The 23540-nt window shown below is 41.4% G+C and overlaps 1 protein-coding gene across 1 annotated transcript in view; it reads left to right on the forward strand.

The window, feature by feature from the left end:
* Positions 1–23540, forward strand: part of Catsperb (catsper channel auxiliary subunit beta) — a 70521-nt gene that overhangs the window by 28868 nt on the left and 18113 nt on the right. Inside the window, exons 8-16 of the mRNA XM_013013329.1 lie at positions 1946–1991; positions 2076–2100; positions 5325–5391; positions 5857–5903; positions 7536–7685; positions 9994–10152; positions 13702–13846; positions 20591–20745; positions 21138–21199. Coding sequence (XP_012868783.1) covers positions 1946–1991; positions 2076–2100; positions 5325–5391; positions 5857–5903; positions 7536–7685; positions 9994–10152; positions 13702–13846; positions 20591–20745; positions 21138–21199 — 856 coding nt within the window. The remainder of the gene's footprint in view (positions 1–1945; positions 1992–2075; positions 2101–5324; positions 5392–5856; positions 5904–7535; positions 7686–9993; positions 10153–13701; positions 13847–20590; positions 20746–21137; positions 21200–23540) is intronic.

Here is a 23540-nt window from a genome sequence, read left to right on the forward strand (position 1 = left end):
GGCGCTGTAGCTCAAGTGGTAGAGCGCTCGCCTTGAGCTGAAGAGCTGAGGGACAGTGCCCAGGCCCAGAGTTCAAGCCCCATGACCGACAAAAAAAAAAAAAAAATGTAAAAGCAGCCAGGAGCTGGTGACTCATGTCTGTACTCATAGCTACTCAGGTGGCTGAGATCTGAGGCTCACAGTTCAAAGCCAGCCAGGACAGGAAAGTCTGTGAGACTCTTATCTTCAATTAATCACCAGAAAACCAGAAGTGGTGCTGTGGTTCAAGTGGTAGAGCACTAGCCTTGAGCTGAAGAGCTAAGGGATAGCACCCAAGCCCAGAATTAAGCCCCATAACTGACAAAAAATAAAAAATGTAAAAGCATAGTATAGCTACTTTTCCCTTTCCTTCATAATATTGAATGCACAATTTTGAAATGGTGTTAGTTTTATTTCTGTATGCACTTATAGTAAGATTTAAATATATGTAGAAAAGATGTTATCTATTTTTTTTCCTTTTTCCAGTACTGGGGCTTGAACTCAGAGCCTTACACACTTGCTTGGCATTTTTGCCCAAGGCTGATGCTCTCCTCTTTGAACAAAACCTCCACTTTCAGCTTTTTGATGATCAATTGGAAATAAGAGTCTGAGTTTCCTGGCTTTGAACTACAATCCTCAGATCTCAGCCTCCTGAGTAGCTAGGATTATAGGCGTGAGCCATCAGGGCCTAGTTTATTTCTTTATAGCTCTATATGTGCCTCAGAGGCTATAACATAATTTATAACACTAAATTTATTAAAAGTAAGCGTTCTCTGAGATTTGCCAGTTACCCTGAGAGGATCCTTATACCTTGAATACAAATATTGAAGTAGCATGCTAAACCCCATACACATGTACAATTACTATATGTCAAGTAAAGTTAGAACAATAACCACAAAATGCCTGCAGCCATCTGGGGCTCCCTTCTGCTGGGAACCTCTGTGTAGGACAACTCAAAATTGTCCTGCCAAGAAATTTTAGGAAATTTCAGAAATTAGGAAATTTTAAGGAAAAATGAAGATGAGTCTGTTCTACAGGGCATATCCTCAGAGAAGACTAGTGAGATTTCTCAGGCAGGAGACTGTAGGAAATAAAATATAAGTTGTTGAGATTGAAAAGCACATAATGTGTTTAGATAAAACTATGCAATCGCTGGGATGTAGCTCAGTGGCAAAGAGTTTGCCTAGCAATTGCAATGTCCTGGGTTCAGTTCCTAATACAGAAAAAGAAAAGACCAAAAAAAAAAAAGGTATCCGATACAATGGAATTCTTAAACATGTTGATAAATACCTCCCTCAAAATTATCACAACAGATAAAAGACAAGGAATCAAAATTCAGGAGCAGAGGAAAGCTAACAGGAAATAAAGCAGAGGCAAGTATACTGATTGAGAAGCAGATATTATTTATACACAGAGTACTATTGTCTTTATTCAGGTGTATAAATATTCATAGCCTCTCTGAAGACCTGCCATTAATTGCTTAGATAATAGATCTAGCCTGGTAAAACAGTGAGTTGAAGATGAAAGAACAGCCACTGTGGCTTCAGTTGAAGGCACTGAGTTAGACAGGGCTTAAGTCCTGAGTCTTGAATTCTGACTGCTGTAGGCTTGGAAGAAGAAACCAGATGGGGAGAGAAAATAATAAATGTTAAAGTTATAAACCAAAGTTGGTGGCAGACTCACTGTCTCCCTGCATGCCTCTTAACTCCTCCCTTTAAACCATTAAAAGATAAGGCTTTCCACAAGGCCCTGGGTCCATCCCAACCTCTACAATATGAAAAAAAAAAGCATGTTTTTGCTTCTTTTTTAATCTTGATCTTTTCTGGAATTTCATAAAGTATAAATAAATTGGTAAAATGATAAAATCAAAGACTAAAAGGGAAATCTTCTGGATATTGTGTAAATTGTGTAAAAGGCTGTCTTTAAGGTTTGATCATCTTAACTGCTAGAATAGAAAAACTACATTTTCTCAGGTATAATTCAAATTGTTATGTTTTTTATATACAATATGCAAGCAACAGTTTAAATTTCTTTTTTCCCCCCTTCTAGCTCTTTAGGGCAGACTTTTGTGGCTTTGAAAGGGTAAGAAGCTTTTCATTTTCAAGTGTTGGTTGAAAGATATGTATACAGCCAGGCAATGGTAGCTCATACATGTAATCCTAGCTACTCAGGAGTCTGAGATCTGAGGATCTGGTTTGAAGCCATCCTGGGCATAAAAGTACATGAGACTTTATCTCCAATTAATCACCAAAAAGTAAAAAAAAAAAAAAAATGGAGCTGTGGCTCAAGTGGTCAGCACCAGCCTTGAGTGAAAAAGGAAATGGACAATATTACAGAGCTTGAGTTCAAGCCTGATGGAGATATGATGAACTGTAAATACAATAGTTCTCATACAGGTTATTCCTGCTACTGCAGTATCGTTTACAATTTGAACTAAAAATAGTGTCCAGCGACACCAGGCAGTTCTGTTTCAAGGAAAAGGTGCTCATTCTCATTTCAGAAACCACCCTTGTCCATTACTATATATTTTGTCCAGGCTGTTATGGTTGTTCAAGTCATGTTCTGCACAAGGTACCCAGCTAAGTAGAGTGGTGTCTGGAATGTGGTCAATTTCTTCCCAACCTACCTACCCTGGTACTCATCTGTGCCTACTTGGAGAAAGAGACACAAAAATGTCTTCCACTCTAGCAACATCTCTGCCCCCTGGTGGAGATTTTGGAGAAATTTTCTTCTTCTGTCACTGAAAGTTAAGTTTTGTAGTTCAGCTAAGATTCCCATCAACACATTATCATGATTTGGAAACTATAAACAAAATTGTGAGTAGCGTATGGCTTGTTCCCTTGCTTTCGTCCACAGAAATAGATATTTCCTAGAAACTGACTGGCTGTCCTGCTAGTGGGAGAAAAGTGAACAGAAGAACTGGGAAAAGTAGACAGGCAAAACTGATTTATATTTAAAAGAACTGACAGCAACATAGTGGGCTTCTCTGTCTTCAGCCTCTTATCTGTAGATTCAACTTGAATAAAAAATGTTAGGGGAGAAATTCACATGAAATGAACACAAACAGATGATAGTCTTGTGACTGTTCCCAGGGCAGCACAGCGAGTAACAACTACTTGCTCAGCTTCCGGTGTTGTGTTATAGCAACAGAAAATGGCCAGCAACATTGAGAACAAGGCATTTTTCAGCTCAGGGCAGCAGAAGATCCAGAGGTGGAGGATCCTGCAGCGCACTGGGCTTGCAGAGCTCAGGAGCTACCAGAGATGTTTCTCAGCCTCTGCAGTATGGCTGAGAGGAGGACTGAAGAGAAGTCCACTAGAAGGCTGACTTTGAGTTCTGAGCGAAAGGAATGGCATCCTCCAGGGGTGGAGAGCACATGGTTGTCTTTCCTTTCAGCATTGCCACAGTTTGAGCTACTCCAAACCCATGCCTGAACCTTCCCTTTAAAGCATGGCCAAGGTAGCTGGGCTTCCTGACAGAGTACGCTCCTTAGGGGCAGAATGTGTTCTAGAATGCTGACAGAACAGGAGACAGCTGAATGGGAGCAATGAAATTTAGTAAGAAAATCACAGTATGTGAACATCACAGTCAGGATGTAATAAACACCTGCTGTAGTTAGTGTCATTGGCACTGTGACATTAGCAAGGAAAAAAAAGACAACCAACATCCATAAGAGTTCCAAGTTTAGCAGAAAAATGTTTTCTTAGACTAAATACCAAAATAGCAAATAAAAATGTAATAAATTGAAGGCCAGAATCACTACTGTTTAGATACAGATTACCACCAAGGAAGACCAAGATAAGGAAACTTCTGAAACTATTTAGGGACTGTAGCTAGAAACCACAAGAACAATGCTGAACCTCTGGGAAAGAGCTCCAGAAGGTACACAGGTGAAGAACAGAGTTATCAGGAAAAAAAATTTTTTTGCTAGTCCTGGGACTTGAACTCTGAGCCTGGGCATTGTCCCTGAGTTCCCTTTTGCTCAAGTCAAGGGCTCTACCAATTGAGCCACAGCTCCACTTCCAGCTTTTTCTATGATGAATTAGAGATAAGAGTATCAAGAACATGGGGCTGGGAAGTTGGCTCAGTGGTAGAGCGCTTGCCTTGCATGCTCTAGGCCCTGGGTTCGATTCCTCAGCACCACATAAGAAAAAAGCCGGAAGTGGCGCTGTGGTTCAAGTGGTAGAGCGCTAGCATTGAGCTGAAGAGCTGAGGGACAGTGCCCAAGCCCAGAGTTCAGGCCCCATGATCAACCAAAAAAAAAAAAAATCCTAAAAATAAATAAATAAATAAAAATCCTGAATCTGAAATTAGAGATGGGGCTTGGTCTTGGTTGTCAACATGCCATGATTGAGAGATGGCTGCAAAATTGGTTAACACACACTTCTGGATTTTCCTTTGATAATGTTTCCAGAGACAGTTGGCATGTAGGGCAACAGAATGGGGATGATCCACCTTGAAGGTGTATAGCTCCATCTAGTGGGCTGAGAGACCAGGTGAAACAAAAAAGTGGAAAGAAGCTTGTGAAGGTGCCCATACTGAGCTAGCCCTTCTTGAACAGGTGCGCTTCTTGTTCCTTCCATTTTGTATAGGCATCAGACTGCAAGTTCATCAGCTTTTGATCTGACTTGCACCAGTGCTTCACCAGGGAGTCCTTCCAACTCAAATTTGGGGCTTCTGATCAATTCAAAAAGTTCACTAATGCCGGACCGCCAGTGGCTCATACCTGTAATCATAGCTACTCAGGAGGCTAAGATCTGAGGATCATGGTTCAAAGTGAGCCCAGGCAGGAAAAGTCCGTGAGACTCTTATCTCCAATAAACCACCAGAAAACTGGAAGTGGCATATGGCTCAAGTGTAGAGCGCTAGCCTTGGGCTGAAGAGCTGAGGGACAGCGCCCAGGCCCAGAGTTCAAGCCCCACAACTGACTCAAAAAAAAAAAAAAGTTCATTAGTGAGACATTTTTCAATTGACATGTTCATTCATGTACAATTCTACTCTCTGCATTCTCTTATTCAAAACTTGTCTTCTAGACTCTTGTCATCTTTCTATAATATTTGGTTTGAAGGGATGTGGGTTTTTTGTTGTTATAAACCTTTGATTTTCTTATAAGTACCGCGCGCTAACCGAGTGCGCCACTAACCGATTGCGCCACTGGAGCTCCACCTTTGATTTTCTTTACATGCAAATTTCTGTCTTGCCTTACATCTTTGAGCTACCAAACTTTGGAAATTTTTAGTATACTTTAAAAAAATCTTAAATCTACATGTTCCCTAAATAATATTTTCATTTACTTATTTACACAGGTTGACTATGTCAAGGGAAAGTTGTGGTACAATGAAAGATGTTTTGCTAATAGAGAACCATTTGAAGGTAAATTTGAAGTTAAAGAAGTATTAACAAATTTTTGTCAATATACATAATCTATATCATTAAATGAAATGGTAGGGGGGGGGAGATGGGAAGGGATGGGAAGAGGAAACAAAGGAGGAAGCAACAGTGCTTGATAAGAAATGCACTCATTACCTTGCCCACGTAATTGTAACCCCTCTGTACAGTATTTTCAGAATAAAAAAAAGAAATGGTATGCAACAAAAATAGGATAAAATATAACAGCAAATATATTTTATATAAATCGATAGTATAAAAATAAGGGGAAAGTTTTTAAAATTTGAGATAATAGGCACAAATAACCACAAAGAAAAGGTGTATTCATATACATTACTTGATGACATATAGCTTCCAGTCATTTTGATAGAAACTGTTTTCATAGTACTATCCTTCTAATCATAGAAATATCAGGGTTGCTCATAATATCTGTGTCTTTCTATATTATAGTTGACTATGTTACTGTCACCTTTGACAGGAATAGGACGCTAAGTGAGGTAAGATATTGAATATCTTAAAAGGTGAGAAATTTTTGTTATGCATGACTCTAAGAATTGTTATTAAATTTTTAAAAATCCAAGCAGGAAGTAGAGCTGTGGCTCATGTGGTAGAGTGCTAGCCAAGAGCACAAAAGTTAAGGGATAAAAGGAACCCTATTGAAAAGTTGTTGGGAATGTAAACTAGTACAACCACTCTGGACAGCAGTCTTAATTTCCTCAAAAGAAACATAGCTGGGTGCCAGTGGCTCATGCCTGTAATCCTAGTTACTCAGGAGTCTGAGATCTAAGGAGCACAGTTTGAAGTCAACCCCAGGCAGGAAAATCTGTGAGACTCTTATCTACAATTAACCACCAGAAAAACAGAACTGGCGCTGTGGCTCAAAATGGTAGAATGCTAACCCCTGAGCACTAAAACCTCAGGGACAGTCCCTAGGCCCTGAGTTCAAGCCCCATGACCATAAAAACAAACAAACAAACAAAAAACACTAAACATAGATCTTCCCTAGGATCCAGCCATACCACTCCTGGGCATCTACCTAGAACATCACAAGTCACAATACCATAAAGACACTTGCACATGTGGAAATAGCCCAAATGTCCTACAATAGATGATGAGTGGATCCAAAAAGTATACACAATGGAATTTTACACAGCCATCAGAAAGAATAATATTATGTCATTTGCAGGGAAATGGATGGACCTAGAACAAATCATGTTAAGTGAGATAAGCCAAGCTCAGAGAGACAAATGACCCATGTTTTCTCTTATATGTGGAAACTAGATCTAGAATATACCAGGACATGATAAAGATACAGGTCTCTCGGCCTTTGCACACAGTGAGACTGAAGTATGATGCTCTTAGGAGAGGAGCACAGAGGTACAATGCCTCTGGGCATCTGATGATAAAAATATTTATCGAAATGAACTCCAGGAAGTGGAAACAAGAGGTTTTTTTTTCTTTGTTGCTATTTTGTTTTTATCTTGTTTGTTCATTTATCTGTCTTTGGAGGAGTAAGGGGAAGCACAGAAATGGAGGTACAAAGGATAAACAAATGTAGCAGTGGTACTCGCTAGAGACCATGTTGAAAATGAACTATACAACTTATGGGTGGTGATGGGAAGGAAAAATTGGGAGAGAATGAAGGAAGAGATGACATTGTCCAAAAAAAAAAAAAAAGGTACTCTTTACTTGACTTATAAAACTGTAAACCCTCTGTACATCACCTTTATAATAACAACTTTAAAAATTATTTTAAAAGACACTCAGGCCCTGAGTTCAATCCCCAGGACTGGCACAACAACAACTACAATGACAACCATGGCAAATCTATCTGTTGAGAAGTTTCCTGATCTGCTTTTCCAATGGTGTCTCTATTTAGGTATAATGGCAGTTGCTCTAATTATGATAAATTGAGATCTCCACACAGACAATAAAGACCAGAAGGCAATGTTTTGCAGGGTTTTTTCCTAGACTGATTTCCCCAGAAGCAAGTCACGACTGTAAAGATTTTTAAAATATGCCTCGTCACCATCATGATATCTCAATGATTTATGATTTTCCTATGATAACAAATTAGGACTTAAATTTCAAAGACAGAATTAACTTGTCCTTTCTCTCTTTTTTTGCAGTCAAGCTCTTGTTTTTATAGTCACGAACCATTCCTTAATTGGATGCCTTGCATACCATATAATTCCAAAAGTGTAAAATCTTTGCCAAAGGTGATAACATTTCTTGTTGATCCAGAGCAAAATACTGGTATTTACCTCTTCAGTGATACGGTATGTCTTATAACCTACAGGTGATCATTCTTGCAAATGTATTTTCACATTCTCATTATGTTTGGCAATACAGCCTGATCAAAATTGGCAATCGCAAAATTATATTCTGATAAATAGTATTATTTGACACAAGAAATTTCTTACCTTTAATTGTCATTTAGTTTGACAAAAGTGAAAATCAAGCCCAGGCAAAGTTAAGTCATATCAATTATCAAACGTTGGGAGGCCCAAATTGGAAAGGTCACAGTTCAAGGGCCAGCAACAAACTTAAGGAGACTCCACTTCAACAAATAAGCTGGGGGAGGAGGCTGCAATGCTTGGTAAGAAATGTATGCATTATCCTGCCCATGTAATTGTAACCCCTCTGTACAGTATGTTCACAAATAAAATTAAATTAAATTAAAAAAAAAACAAATAAGCTGGGTACAGTGATTTCCATTTCTAATCACAACTGTGTGGGAAGTATAGCTAGGAGGATTGCAGTTCTGAAGTCAATTCAGGACAAAAATGCAAGACCCTGCCTGAAAACTAACCTAAAGTAAGAAGGAAGTAAGAAGGCGGTATGGCTCAAATGGTAGTATACTTGCCAAGCAAGCATAGGGCCCTGAGATCAATTTTCAGTACTCAAAAACAAAAACAAAAAACCCTGTGATACTGGTTGTGCTTTGCTAATTCTTCAGAAAGACATAAGCTCAACATTTTTCATATAAATTTCAGGTTCCATGGCTAGTAAAGATGGGCATGCAACCCACATGCACACACAAAATAACCCATTGTTGCAGGGCTATAGTTTCTATTCTAAAGGTCTTTAACAAGAGTTATGAAGTAGAATTCTTCTCAGCATCATAAGAAAATACCTAAGTCTGTTCCTGCCCTTTAGACTGTAGAAGAGAAAATCTTTTACTTGTCTTCAATAACAAGGCCTTGAAAATTAAAATAATAAAAGAGTAGAAGGAGAAAAGAAAACCTTGCATTTATATAGGCATTGTGCATCTTTATGGGATAAAGTCTATAATAATAGTGGTTAAAGTTGGGAGATCGGGGCTGGGAAGATAGCTCAGTGGTAGAGTGCTTGCCTTGGATGCATGAGGCCCTGAGTTCAATTCCTCAGCACCATATAAGCAGAAAAAGCTAGAAGTGGTGCTGTGGCACAAGAGGTAGAGCACTAGCCTTGAGCCGAAGAGCTGAGGGATAGCGCCCAAGCCCAGAGTTCAGGCCTCATGACTTAAAAAAAAACAAACTTGGGAGATGACCTTAATGGTGATAGGAAAAGAAATAATATCCAAAATGGATCACTTTGGTTTAAGGTTAATTGTAGGTTGAATCAACTTTTTTGTTGTTAGTCATGGGACTTGAATTTAGAACCTGGCCACTGTCCCTGAGCGCTTTTGCTCAAGGCTAGTGCTCTGCCACTTTGAGCCAAATCTCCACTTCTGGTTTTCTGGTGCTTAACTGGAGATGAGAGTCTCATGGACTTCCTGCCTGGGCTGGCTTTGAACTATGATTGTTAGATCTCAGCCTCTGAGTATCTAGGATTATAGGCATAAGCCACCAGTGTCTGGATTGAATGAACATTTTTGAAATTTAACTGGTTGATTTGTTTGGGGGAAACAAATTACGTTCCCTCCCTCCCTCCCTCCCTTCCATTTCCTTCTTTCCTTCCTTCTTAACAGATAACTAGGTTTTCAGGCCCACAAATGAGAGACAGGAAGATAAATATTTGCCCAAGCAAGTACCTTCCTGAAAACCTTAATATTTAGCTGGAGAAGGGACTGTTTGCTTTCTCATTTCTAGGGTTAGAGCCATTCTGGTACGAAGCAGATGGTAGTTTCTCTTCCTAGAAGTTCTTGGGTTTTAGTCAGATCAGGAAAGCTCTGAGAATTTTGCCTCTTTTCGTTTCTTTTCTGCCTCAGTTGAATCAAATGTTTCAGCTTAAAATGATCTTTACATCAAAGTGGTATGTCTCAAGACCTTGGTTACCTAGAATGGAATATGGCTCAGACATTCACACTTTGAGCACATAGTTATATGTGTTGACATTACAGGCTGTCTGTAAAGTTCAATAATGACTCTACAATAAACCTCTCTGTGCCATTTATTATAAAACTTTGAGCCAATTATTTTGTCTCCCGAACTTTATTCAATATCTATCAAATAGGCAGGAAAGGAGAATACAGAAACATCAGAGTTTACTAATCCTTCCGTTTAGTGCTATGTGAAATCCAAGTGACAGGAACATCTAAAAATTGTAATAGTGATCATGGAAAAGTACTCATCACACTTTATGCTTGTTTTATTTTTCTCCTAGGCTACCAAACGTACCATGGTTACTGTGAACGTTCTGCAGGATTCACAACCAAGTCTCCAAACCAAATTTCCTCCTTTCCACTTTCCCGCCTCATTCTCTAACCCTCTTGGGATGGTGTTCCATCCCCGAAGCCACTTTCTTTATGTTTATGGAAACCAGGTATGTTCCCATGAACCTTCCTCCGCTGGTGTATGAGGCCAAGTCTAGTACTTCCTCCCTGCTCAGTGATTGTGCATAAAGGAGAGAGCCACTCAGCTGATCCAGGAGGTAAAAGCAGGAAAAAAGACTGACTGTTGACTACTTACCAGGTGCTATGCTTAGTACCTACTGTCAGTTTTCATTTTTCTACTCCTCTCCTGAGCCATGGTTAACCAAAGCTTTCCTGAACTTGACCACTTATAATACATTTCTTTGAAACTTTGGATAATTGAGATTTCTCCATGAACCTATAGAAAGTATGTGTATATCTGGCATTTCTAGCATTTACCATTGGCATTTCTTTATCTGATTTTGTCTGCCACTTTCTGGTTATGTTGTTCTTTCTGTTTTGAGTTTCGAGTTTTGAGACAATCTGGCTATGTAGCCCAGGCTAGCTCAGAACCTTCTGCCTTCACCTCCGCAGCACTGGGATTTCAGGAGCAAACTACCACATCCTCCACCACACCCTTCAGCTAAGGTTGTGGTGTTCTTCCTTCCGGTAGCATACTCCATCTGTGGGCCTCCCCATCAATCTATTCAGGATGGGTTTGAAAGCTTGGTAAAAGGCTTTTCAGTTCCAAGGGACCATCTTTAACTCTGAAATGAAGAACACTGTTTAGATTTAAACAAAAGTGCTTACAAGAATTCAGGTTTCAACATTTTCCAATCCTGGGACTTCTGCTGATTTGGTGTCTCAGAAGATATACTGTGTACTGATGTCCCTTGCAATGGCCTCTAGCAACCAATAATATATAACCCAGTGTGTGGAAAGCCAGTCAGAGCAACCTAAATTGATCCAAAACATTTGTGCAGTGGGGCCAAACAAAAATAGTTCAAACAGTTATGAAACACCTTGTCCCTTTGTTTCTTCAAATTCAATTTTCTCACCCTTGTTGAAACACTTGATTTGTTCCTAATTGAACATGTGTCCCCCCCCCCAAAAAAAAAGAATATCCTATGCAGAGAGATTTGTAAAGGTAGCACCTTTTTCTTTTTTTTTTTTTTTTTTGGGTCCGGTCGTGGGGCCTGAACTCTGGGCCTGGGCGCTGTCCCTCAGCTCTTCAGCTCAAGGCTAGCACTCTACCACTTGAGCCACAGCACCACTTCCGGCTTTTTTCTTTTTGCTTATGTGGTGCTGAGGAATTGAACCCAGGGCCTTGAGCATGCAAGGCAAGAGCTCTACCACTGAGCCACCTTCCCAGCCCGGTAGCACCTTTTTCTAGGTCTTCTTGAAACACTGTTTCAAACCTCCCTTTGCTTTTGAATTTTATTATTCTCCTCCTATTGGTGCCTTTCCTAATATCTGACTCAATGCAATACAACTGAGAGGAAATCTTCCACAACAGAGATTTTCTCCCAAGACAAGAAATAATAGAGTGGACCACACACCAACAGTCTGTGGAGTCCAGAGGATACCTGAGGCACTGGAACTTTTCTCTCCTGACTAAGCATGCTGACTGGCCCTTGTTTGGTAACCACTGAAATCAGAGGTGATGATGAGGCAGATAAGGGCTGCATATTAGGATCTCTGGTTTCCAAGAACAAATAACAGATTGCTTAGAGATTCTACGACTTCTGAAGCAACATGCTCAAGCAAGAGGGGCCACAGCCTCAGAAAATGTTTTGAGTTCCTAGAACCTCTAAAACTGAGAGGTAAAAGTTTTTATGAAACCAGTCCAAAGTATTTATTTCAAACACTTTGAAGACTCAACAACAAATCACAAGAATACAAAAAAAAAAAAAAAAAGAGTAAAACATGGTCCAATCAAAGGACAATAAAATCCTTTAGAAATTAACCCTAAAAAAATCCCTCCGAGGGCTGGGAAGGTGGCTCAGTGGTAGAGCTCTTGCCTTGCATGCATGAGGCCCTGGGTTCGATTCCCCAGCACTACATAAGCAAAAAGAAAAAAGCTGGAAGTGGCGCTGTGGCTCAAGTGGTAGAGCGCTAGCCTTGAGCTGAAGAGCTTAGGGACAGCGCCCAGGCCCAGAGTTCAAGCCCCACGACCGACCCAAAAAAAAAAAAAATCCCTCCGAGATTAACCCTACAAAAGTGCAGACCTATTGGAAAATAATTCAAGATTATTTCATACAGATGCTCAATGACCTAACAGAGAACATACAGAACTTGAGAAAAAATCCAGAAAATGATACATGAACAACATGAATATATCAGCAAAGAAATTAGAAACTTTTTAAAAAAGAATCAAATGGAGCGCCCGCCTCCCCGAGCCATTTCTCCTGGGTGCTCAGCCCCCCAACTTCTCCTGGGTGCTCCCGGGCCAGCCGGGCCGGCAGGGCTGGCACTGCCGCGTCTCCCCACCCCCAGTTCCTGCTGGCGCACACGTGCAGATGGCCACCCCCCCAACAGCATGGAGACTGGTTCCCCAAGCTCACCCAGCACTGCCTGCGCGTCCCCGACTTCTGTCCGCGGACCCCCACCAGATGGACGGCTTCGTGCAGAAGTGGACCAGGCCAACGCGCGGCCTGCGAGGCCGTGGGAGCGCACTGTGCCCTGGGCTTCGGTCGCACTGGCACCATGCTAGCCTGTTACCTAGTGAAGGACCTGGGCTTGGCTGCAGGAGACGCCGTCACTGAGATTCGTCGCCTGCGACCTGGATCCAAAGAGACCTACGAGCAAGAGAAAGCAGTCTTCCAGCGAACAAAATAAGGGGTCTTGAAATGAGGGGTCTCGGAAGTCTTCTACTATCACCTCAGCCCCCTATTCTGTGTGGGACATAGGGCCAGAGAAGAAGAAAAGTGAAATACTAAGCCCTCCAGCTTGCATTGGCTCCCATTGGACTGAAGTAGGCAGCCCCGCCTAGCAGGCAGGTCCCGAGCGAAAGAATGGCAGGGACCCCATGGAAGTGAAAAGAACAGGACCCTGTGCTGCTTCCTTGAATAAAGGATTTGTCCAGCTCACACTGGACAGCACTTTACAAAGCACTCTCACACATCAATTTAAGCTTCATGCTAGCTCTGTGATGTGGGAATGGAAAGGAAAAAAAAAAACCTGGGCGCTGTCCCTCAGCTCTTCAGCTCAAGGCTAGCGCTCTACCACTTGAGCCACAGCGCCACTTCCGGCTTTTTTCTTTTTGCTTATGCACTCTTCAATTCAATGCAAGCACTCTACCACTTGAGCCATAGCACCACTTCCTGAAAGTAAAAGGATTTAAAAATCAATCCCTTATGCTTCCCCGTTGGGAACCTAGAAAACCATGGCATATATACCTGTACCCAGCATTCCCTCCTTTTGTGAACAAGGAAACTCCGTTTGAGAGGCAATGGGAGTAATGTTCTTTTATACATTTGCTGTGCATAGTGTGCACCCCCTATTCTCTGCCATAACCACTATCACAGACTCTAGGATGGAGATGGAAGGTAGATCTTAGAGGTAAGAGGCCTGTACATGTGTGCACACCACAGGACTGACCCCTTTGATGTAGGAAGAAAGGTAATTGCTGACTGTTTACCTCAACTCTTCAGTGAGGTGCCATCTCTTTATTCCCTTAGGTCTGGATTTCAATGGATGGTGGCAACACATTTGAACTAATCTGTGCATTTTACCATAGCGTCATAAAAGACACTTACCATAGCTTTTATACTTCAGATATTGTTTTGGTTTCCATAAATAGAAGGATTTACTTGACAAAGGCAGGTAAGAAATTTACTTTTATTGTTGAAAGCACCCCAAGTGGACCAGAGATCAAAAGTATATGAAAAGGAAATGCCTTTCTAATCATCCAGGCCTGAGGTCCCCACCTATTAAGAGTGATAGATTTGTAGGATCTACAGAAAGCGGATTCTACAAACATCCATAAAGAAGAGAAACTGTAGATCCACATGCTATGTTCTCATTCACAGCATCAATGCTGTGTTACTGACCCAACACCAATAATAATAGATACCACTCAGCAAGCTACAGTTGTCCTCAGCATAATACAATGGCTTCTTCTTTAGTATCACAACCACTTTGCTGAAGCCTATGCAACAATATATTAAGCGAGTACACAGAACTATGAGATAAAGTTGTATGATGGATCATTTATTCTCCATCATCTTGACTTGGCAATCTAGTGATTTCATTCATGTAGTAGGAATAGCTCTTCTTTGTTCACACAATGAAAATAATGGTTAACCTCACTGACCATTGCCCACTCCCTTTCTTTTATCCTTTTCTTTTTAATTTTTTTTTTTAGTTTTTCTCTTTCTTTAATGGTACTAGGGATTGAACTAAGCCTCACATTTGCAAAGCAGGTGCACTGTCACTTCAATCATGCCACCAGTTGAATTCCACTCAGTTGAATTTCTTTAGCTTGGAATAAGAAAAGGACATGGAAGCTGGGTGCTGGTGGCTCATGCCTGTAATCCTAGCTACTCAAGAGGCTGAGATCTGAGGATCGAGGTTCAAAGCCAGCCCAGGCAGGAGACTCCTATCTCCAATAAACCACCAGAAAACCGGAAGTGGCGCTGTAGCTCAAGTGGTAGTGCACTCGCCTTGAGCTGAAGAGCTGAGGGACAGCGCCCAGGCCCAGAGTTCAGGCCCCACAACCGGACCCAAAAAAATAATAATAATAAATTAATAAAAGAAGTAAGCAGTAAATCAATCTGGACAATCAAAAGCATCTAAAAATTTATCTATGTCCCCTATTTTCTTGTTTATAAGAATGCAACTTTTTCAAAATATTTCTTAATGATCCTCTGGATTTCATGAGCATTTGATGTGATATATCCCTTTTCAACTCCAATTTTTTTTATTTTGTTTTTGTTTTTTTGCCAGTCATAGGGCTTGAACTCAGGGCCTGGGCACTGTCCTTGAGTTTCTTTTGCTCAAAGCTAGCACTTGAGCCACAACACCACTTCTGGCTTTTTCTGTGTATGTGGTGTTGAGGAATTGAAACGACGTCTTCATGCATGCTAAGCAAGCACTCTACCATTAAGCCACATTCCCAGGCCCTCTACTATTATTTTATTGAATGTTATCCATGCCTTTAGCTTGTACCTCTTCCTCCTCCTCCTCCTCCTCTTCCTCTTTTCCTCTTCTTTCTTCTTATTCTTCCTCTTCCTCCTCTCTTCCTCTTCCTTCTTCCTCTTCCTTCTTCTCCTCTTCCTCCTCCTCTTCTTCTCCCTTCCTCTTCTTCTTCCTTCTTCCTCTTCCTCTTCTTCCTCCTCTTCCTCCTCTTCTTCCCCCCTCCTCTTGTTCTTCCTCTTTCTCCTCCCCTTCTTCTTCTCCTATGATTCATAGATTTGGTCTGTTAGTGTTGTCCCAGGGATCTTGTGCGTTTCACTCTAATTTTCTTAATATTTTTTGTCTTTGTCTGCTTTTTCTAATTACTATATCTGCAGTCTCTGATAGTCTAATTTCAACTTGTTTTATTACATTAGCAAGGCTTTCAAATTAGTTTTTACTTGAATTACTAAACTGTTTATTTCCAAAGTGTCAATTTGATTTTTTTTCAAGATTTCTCTATCTTTATTGAACTTCTCTCTGATATCCTGCATTGTCTCCCTTATTTCAATCAGATACATGTTTGGATTTTCTTCAAAATCACTCATCTGTTTATTTGTTTATACATGTCCTCTTTATCGTGATGATCATGTTTATCATTGTTTTTTGCATTCCTTGTTTGAGATTTTACTCACACACTAACATTCAAGTCCTTTATTGTAAAATTGTTGACTTTTCTGTAGATATGTTGCCTCGTTTTTTTCGTATTAGTTGTGTCTATGTTGGGATTTGTGTACCTGAAGCCAGGTTTTTGGTTGGAGGTTTTAATAGCACATCCTTTCAGTTGAAATAGAACACTTAGGTAGTTCTGGGTAGTGGCCAGGTTGTGGTACATTTTCTCAGCACTGGACCAGAGAGGTGGCCCAGGAGTTAAACATTTGCCACAGAGTTTGTGACACTGGGCTCAGCCCCTTACTCCACTAAGGGAAAAGAACTGTTGTAGCTGTTCTCTAGAATGGTACCATTCAGGGCTGGGAAGTTGGCTCAGTGGTAGAGCGCTTGCCTTGCATGCCTGAGGCCCTGGGTTTGATTCCTCAGCACCACATAAGCAAAATGAAAAAAGGCGGAAGTGGCACTGTGGCTCAAGTGGTAGAGTGCTAGCCTTGAGCTGAAGAGCTCAGAGACAGCGCCCAGGCCCAGAGTTCAGGCCTCACGACCAGACCCAAAAAAAAAAAAAAATAGAATGGTACCATTCAGTGCCAGATCAGAGACTGCTGTGCTGTGCCAAGATTTCCTAGATACAGCTGTGATTGGTGGCAGAGCTAGGCTGATCCTCCGTCCTTTGTCTTGTGAGGTTTTCTTTTTCTTTTTTTTTTTTGTTGGTTGTAGGACTTGAACTCTAGGCCTGGGCACTGTCCCTCAGCTCTTCAGCTGAAGGCTAGTACTCTACCACTTGAGCATCAGCCCCACATCCGGCTTTTTCTGCTTATGTGGTGCTGAGGAATCAAACCCAGGGCCTCATGCATGCAAGGCAAGCACTCTACCACAGAGCCACCTTCCCAGCCCCTTGTGAGGTTTTCTTTGATGTATGTTTGGTATAGTCTTGTCTGTTTCTGCTAAAGGGCGAGCCTGACTGGACGAGAGATCTCTACTGCACAGGGATTCTTGTTGTTGTTGTTATTGTTGTTTTGTTGATTGTGAGCTTTGAACTCTGGGCCTGAGCACTGTCCTTCAGCTCCTCAGCTCAAGGGTAGCACTCTACCACTTGAGCCACAGAGCCACATCCGGCTTTTTCTGTTTATATGGTGCTGAGGAGTCGAACCCTGGGTCTCATGTATGCGAGTCAAGCACTGTACCACTGAGCCACCTTCCCAGCCCCTGCTCATGGATTCTTTAACCAGGTTCTACTTGTGCCATGTTGTTGGTGAATTTGTACCTACTGTCACCTGCCAGCAAGCCTGTAAATATAGGAGAAATCAAGACAATGTGGCATCCCTGATGTCTTTGGCAGTTCTGCAGGACATTTGATGTAGAATAACCATTCAGTAAGCTGTGTCATTAGAGTAATTTCACTCAGCTGCTGTCTTATTTGTGAATCTCAGGGTTGCCAACATTATTAGATTAATTGTATCAATTTAGTCTCGTACTTACAGTGTGAACAAGTTCTAGTTTCTCACCCTTCTTGTCAATACTTAATATTGTTACTTTATTTGATGTAAGCCATTTTGGTGAGTATATAATGGTATTTCATTAAAAGTTTTATTAGCAGCCAGACGCTTTTGGTTCACACCTGTAATACAAGCTACTCAGGAGGCTGAGATCAAGGATCACAGTTCAAAGCCAGCCTGAGCAGAAAAGGCCATGAAACTCTTTTTTGGGTTTTTGTTTGTTTTTTGGTTTTTAGTTGGTCATAGGGCCTGAATTCAGGGCATGGGTGCTTTCCCTGTGCTTTATGCACTAAAGGTGAGTGTTCTACCACTTTGAGTCACAGTGCCACTTCTGGGTTGTTGTTGTTGTTTCCTGGTGGTTCATTGGAGATCAGAGTCTTGCAGACTTTGAGCTGTGATCCTCAGATAGAGCCTCCTGAGTAGCTAGGATTACAGGCCTGAGCCACCAGTACCTGGCTTGCCATGAGACTCTTATTTCCAATCAACCACCAGAAAACTGGAAGTGGAGCTGTGGCTCAAAGTGGTAGAGTGCTAGCAATGAGCAAAAGAGCTCAGGGACAGGCCCTGAGTTCAAGCCCCACAACTAACAAAAAAAAGGTTTCATTTGCATGAGTTATTAGAGTTGAACACATTGTCATAGGTTGTTTTTGTTTTGTTTTTGCCAGTACTCAGAGCCTGTACTTGCTCAACTGACACTCCACCCCTTGAGCCAATGCTTTCAGCTTTGCTTTCTGCTAGTTGTTTTGGAAGTGGAATTTTATGGACTTTTCTAGTTGCATTTGCTTTGAACCAAGATCCTCCAGCTCTCAGACTCCTGAGAAGTTAGAATTACAGATGTGAACCACAGGCACTCAAAATCAATCAATCAATCTGTTTTTGTCTCTGTCTGTCTGTGTCTGTGTCTGTGTCTGTCTGTCTGTCTCTCTCTCTCTCTCTCTCTCTCTCTCTCTCTCTCTCTCTCTCTTTCCTTGCAAGTATCAGCATTTGAACTTAAGGTCTCTAGCTTACTCAGCTTGCTTGCACAAGTTCCACTCTACTAGCTGAGCTATGTCTCCAGCCCTATTGGTTATTTTTATATTCCTTTGTGGTGAATTGCCTTTAGATCTTCTTAACCAAATTGTGGTTGGATTGACTTTTCTTATTGATTTCTTTGAGGTTTTAATATATTATGGGTACAAGTTCTTGGTTAGAAATATCATTTAGGGGCTGGGAAAGTGGCTCAGTGGTAGAGTGCTTGCCTTGCATGCATAAGGCCCTGGGTTCGATTCCTCAGTACCACATAGCAGAAAAAGCTGGAAGTGGCTCTGTGGCAGAGCACTAACCTTGAGCTGAAGAACTCAGGGACACCCAGGCCCAGAGTTCAGGCTCCACAACTGGAATATATATATATATATATATATATATATATATATATATATATATATGCTTTAAAAATACCTTCTAGGGGCTGGGAAGGTAGCTCAGTGGTAGAGCGCTTGCCTTGCATGCATGAGGCCCTGGGTTTGATTCCTCAGCACCACATAAGCAGGAAAAGCTGGAAGCGGGGCTGTGGCTCAAGTGGTAGAGCGCTAGCCTTGAGCTGAAGAGCTGAGGACAGCGCCAAGGCCCAGAGTTCAGGCCTACGACTGACAAATAATAATAATAAATAAAAATAAAAATACCTTCTAATCAGAAGCTTACCTTTTATTCTCTTCATAATATTATTTGAACAAAAAGATATTAATTTTTAGTTTAATTTTTATTTCTGTTACAGAGGTGATATACAAAGATGTTACAGTTACATAAGTCAGGTAAAGGGTATATTTCTTTTTGGATAATGTCACTCTTTCCCTTGCTCTCTCCTAGTAAAAAGATACTAATTTCTAAAAGTTCAACTTAATCCTCTTTTATGATTAGTTGTTCCCTCCCTCCCTCCCTTTCTTTCTTTTTCTTTCTTCTTCCTTTCTCTTTTTCTCTTTCTTTCTCTTCTTTTTTTCTTTCTTTCTTTTTTTTACTTTCTTTCTTTCTTCACTTATGATGCTTGAACTCAAGACCTAGGCATTATCCCTGAGCTTTTCTTTTTTTTTTTTTTTTGCTGGTTGTGGGGTTTGAACTCTGGGCCTGGGTGCTGTCCCTCAGCTCTTCAGCTCAAGGCTAGCACTCTACCACTTGAGCCACAGCGCCACTTCCGGGTTTTTTCTTATGTGGTGCTGAGGAATTGAACCCAGGGCCTCAGGCGTGCAAGGCAAGCGCTCTACCACTGAGCCACCTTCCCAGCCCCTCCCTGAGCTTTTCTGCTCAAGCCTAGCATTCTGCCATGTTGAGCCACAGAGCACTTCTGGGTTTTTCTAGTAGTTTATTGGAGATAAGAATTTCATGTAGGGCTGGGAAGGTGGCTCAGTGGTAGAGCGCTTGCCTTGCATGCCTGAGGCCCTGGGTTCGATTCCTCAGTACCACATAAGCAAAAAGAAAAAAGCCGGAAGTGGCGCTGTGGCTCAAGTGGTAGAGCACTAGCCTTGAGCTGAAGAGCTTAGGGACAGTGCTCAAGCCCAGAGTTCAGGCCCCATGACCGGACCCAAAAAAAAAAAAAAAAAAAAAAATGTACTCATTATCTTGCCCATGTAATTGTAACCCCTATGTATGGTATTTTCACAATTAAAAAAAAAAAAAAAGAATTTCATGGACTTTCCTGCCCAGGGTGGCTTTGAACTGTGATCCTCAGATCTCAACCTCCTGAGTAGCTAGGATTACAGGTGTGAGCTACCACTACCCCCCAGTGGTTCTTTCTTTGTATATCCTGCTCAAGAATTCTTTGCCTAGGTTCATTATGAATATATTTTGTTTTATTCCAGCAGACTGGTTGTTTTAGATTTCCTCTATAAGTCTATGCAAAACTTCTGATTTTGTGTATGTTGGGATGTAAAATTTATTTCCCAGACACACATATTTTGCAATATCTCTGGTTTCAGTGTCTTATTATCACCTATGATCATCTCAGTGAGTACAGAAAATATTTGCTAAAATTCAGTATTTAATTAAAATAATCATTTTTTTCAAAGGCACCAGCTGAATTGATAGTGTATTTTTTCTTTCCTGCTTCCCTTTAGTATAAGTGAAGAAATTGTTACAGGGAGTGATATGAAATGTTGTCTAGGGGCTGGGGGTTTAGCCCAGTGGAAGGGCGCCCACCCGGTGCCCGCAAGGGCCTGGGTTCAGTCCTCAGCCCTGGAAGAAAAAAAAAAAGCTATGAAATTTTGTCTAGTTGTACTGTGTCAGTATCAAGAGACTTCTGTTTATTTCCTAATAGGACTACAAGTATTTACTAGAATTGGAATCATTGATGACCCAGTTTTCACATTATACTATGATCACTTGGGATTCATACATAAACTAACTCCAGATCACTTTGACTCTGGTGCAGAAGTTGGAGCCTTGGGAAGTTCTACAAGTATTTTTGGAGAGGTCAGTGACATGATACATTGAAACAGTTTGCCTTGGGCTGGGAAGGTGGCTCAGTGGTAGAGCACTTCCCTTGTATGCCTGAGGCCCTGGGTTCGATTCCTCAGCACCACATAAGCAAAAAGGAAAAAACCGGAAGTGGCTCTGTGGCTCAAGTGGTAGAGCGCTAGCCCTGAGCTGAAGAGCTGAGGGACAGCGCCCAGGCCCTGAGTTCAGGCCCCATGACCAGAACCAAAAAAAAAGAAACAGTTTGCCTGAAGAATAAATTCCACAGAGAATAATGGGAAGGCAGGAAGGTATTTTCCTAGCATCAAAGTGTCATTAATACTCTTTGCTCTATTAAATCTTGAGGGAAAACTCTTTCTACAAATATTCCAAAATATTGTCTTTTTTAGTGCTTCAAATCTACCCAGGATCTCTTCATGCAAATATCTTCACAGAAAACCCTGTTTTCACTGTATTTGATTCTGGTGCCCTGCATCTAGTATATACATTTTCCTCATTTGGGGAGGAGAAGGGAAATAACAAAATGCTGAAACAAGGATACAGGTTGACCCATTGTAACAATGAGATGTCCAAGACACTATGCTGAAAGTGAGCTTTACAACTTGAGGGGGGAGGGAGGAATTGGGGAGGTAGGGAGAGAAGGGATAGTAGGGGAAAAACAAAGGAGTGGATAACAATGCTTGATAGGAAATGTACTCATTATCTTACTCATGTAACTGTAACCTCTCTGTACAGGATCTTTACAATAATTTTTTTAATCTTCGCAGCAGAACAACATCAGATCCTCTAAATTATATCCCTTGTTATTGGGGTTGATTCTCTACTTCCTAAGGTTGACCTTGAGGAAACATGAATTTTGGCTCACTTTTCTTCTTTCATGTTAACTCTGCCCTCTAGTTTCTTTGATCCTAATATAAGACAGAGTTTTTAATGTTCTGCATAAATGACACTAGATACAGACTCTTAGAATAAAGATAATGTGCACGATAATGTGTAATAGGCTACTTGTGAGGTTATATAGGTCTATGCACTTGACATTGGCCATGCAGTCATGAAAATCAAGGAAGCAAACGTGTGTGTGTGTGTGTGTGTGTGTGTGTGTGTGTCTCAGGGCCTGGGGGCTGTCTCTGAGCTTTTCACTCAAGGTTAGCATCTAGTAAAGACTTCCCATTCCACTTACCAGGGTAGGTTCCAGTGGAGAGAATGATATTTTAGTATCTCCTGTCTGAGAAATGCAGACACAGCAAGGGTGGAGAACCCTTACATGAGAGTGGGGTGCTATAACACCTGTGTATACATCTTGTGGAAGCACCAATATCTGAGCTATGGATTCTGCAAATATACAAACTGGATGCTGTGAACAGTAGAGTGGACCTAACCAAAACAGGAGTTACCTCAGTGGTTCACTAACATTGTAGTTTTGCTGCAAGTGGCCTAACTTCCTTCCATTAAAATGAAAAGCCATGGACTGGGAAGGTGGCTCAGTGGTAGAGTGCTTGCCTAGCATGCATGAAGCCCTGGGTTCAATTCCTCAGTACCACATACACAGAAAAAGCTGGACGTGACACTGTGGCTCAAGTGGTAGAGTGCTAGCCTCGAACAAATGAGGCTCAAGGACAGTGCCTAGGCCCTGGCCAAAAAGAAAAAAAAGAAAAGCCTGTAGGGGTTTTAATACTCAGGTTGAGTTTGAGGAACTTATACACCACAGCATCACCACTCATTCTCCACGAATGCTGCTGTGCATCCTCTTGTGGCAGGGAGAAGCACTAGCTCTTAATATGTACGAGTCACTGGTATTTGGGTTATTTATTTATTTTTATGTTTGTCAGTTATGGGGCTTGAACTCAAGGCCTGGGTATTGTCCTGAGCTCTTTTGCTCAAGGTGGAGCTCTACCACTTTGAGCCACAGCACCACTTCAGGTTTCCAGGTGGTTAATTGACAGTAAAAGTCTTATGGACTTACCAGCCTGAGCTGTGTTTGAACAGCAATCCTCAGAACTCAGCCTCCTGAGTAGCTAGGATTACAAGCATGAGCTACCAGCACCCAGCAAAAACTCTTTTTTTCTTTTTGTTTTTGTTTTTTTGTCGGTTATGGGGCTTGAACTCTGGGCCTGGGCACTGTCCTTACACTTTTCAGCTCAAGGTGAGAGCTCTACCGCTTAAGCCCACAGCACCACTTCCAGTTTTCTAGTAGTTTGTTGGAGATAAGAATCTCACAGACTTTCCTGCCTGGGCTGGCTTTGCCCTGCGATCCTCAGATCTCAGCCTCCTGAGTAGGTAGGATTATAGGCGTGAGCCACTGTTGCCCGACTAAAACTCTTTATTTTTATACCAACTGTTTATCTTCATTTTACTTATGAGGAAATGACACAAGGAGGACAAATAATTGACCAAGAAATATGCAAGTGGTTCTTTATTGGAGTTGGGAACAATGGCAACTGGATCCAGGGCCTGTCCTTCTAGCCACATGTTCTTCTTCCCCATGTGTCCCCTTTCTTAGGAAGTTCCCAAAATTAAAAATAAATAAAAATAATTCAAAAATGTGAAAAAATGCTTAATAGACAAGAGAATTGATCTTGGAGGCACTGTGCATGACACCAGTCATTCCTTTGTCACCTAGCAGTAATGTCAATGCCAATATCCCCATTGGGATGAGTACATACTTCTCACCTCTAAAAGTTCCCAAATCTGTACAGGGCTAGGATTGGCCCTGTTGAAAAGAAGGTTGTGGGGGGCTGGGAAGGTGGCTCAGTGGTAGAGTGCTTGCCTTGCATGCCTGAGGCCCTGGGTTC

Source organism: Dipodomys ordii, unplaced genomic scaffold, assembly GCF_000151885.1.
Source record: "Dipodomys ordii isolate 6190 unplaced genomic scaffold, Dord_2.0 Scaffold2, whole genome shotgun sequence".
Taxonomy (NCBI): Eukaryota; Metazoa; Chordata; class Mammalia; order Rodentia; family Heteromyidae; genus Dipodomys; species Dipodomys ordii.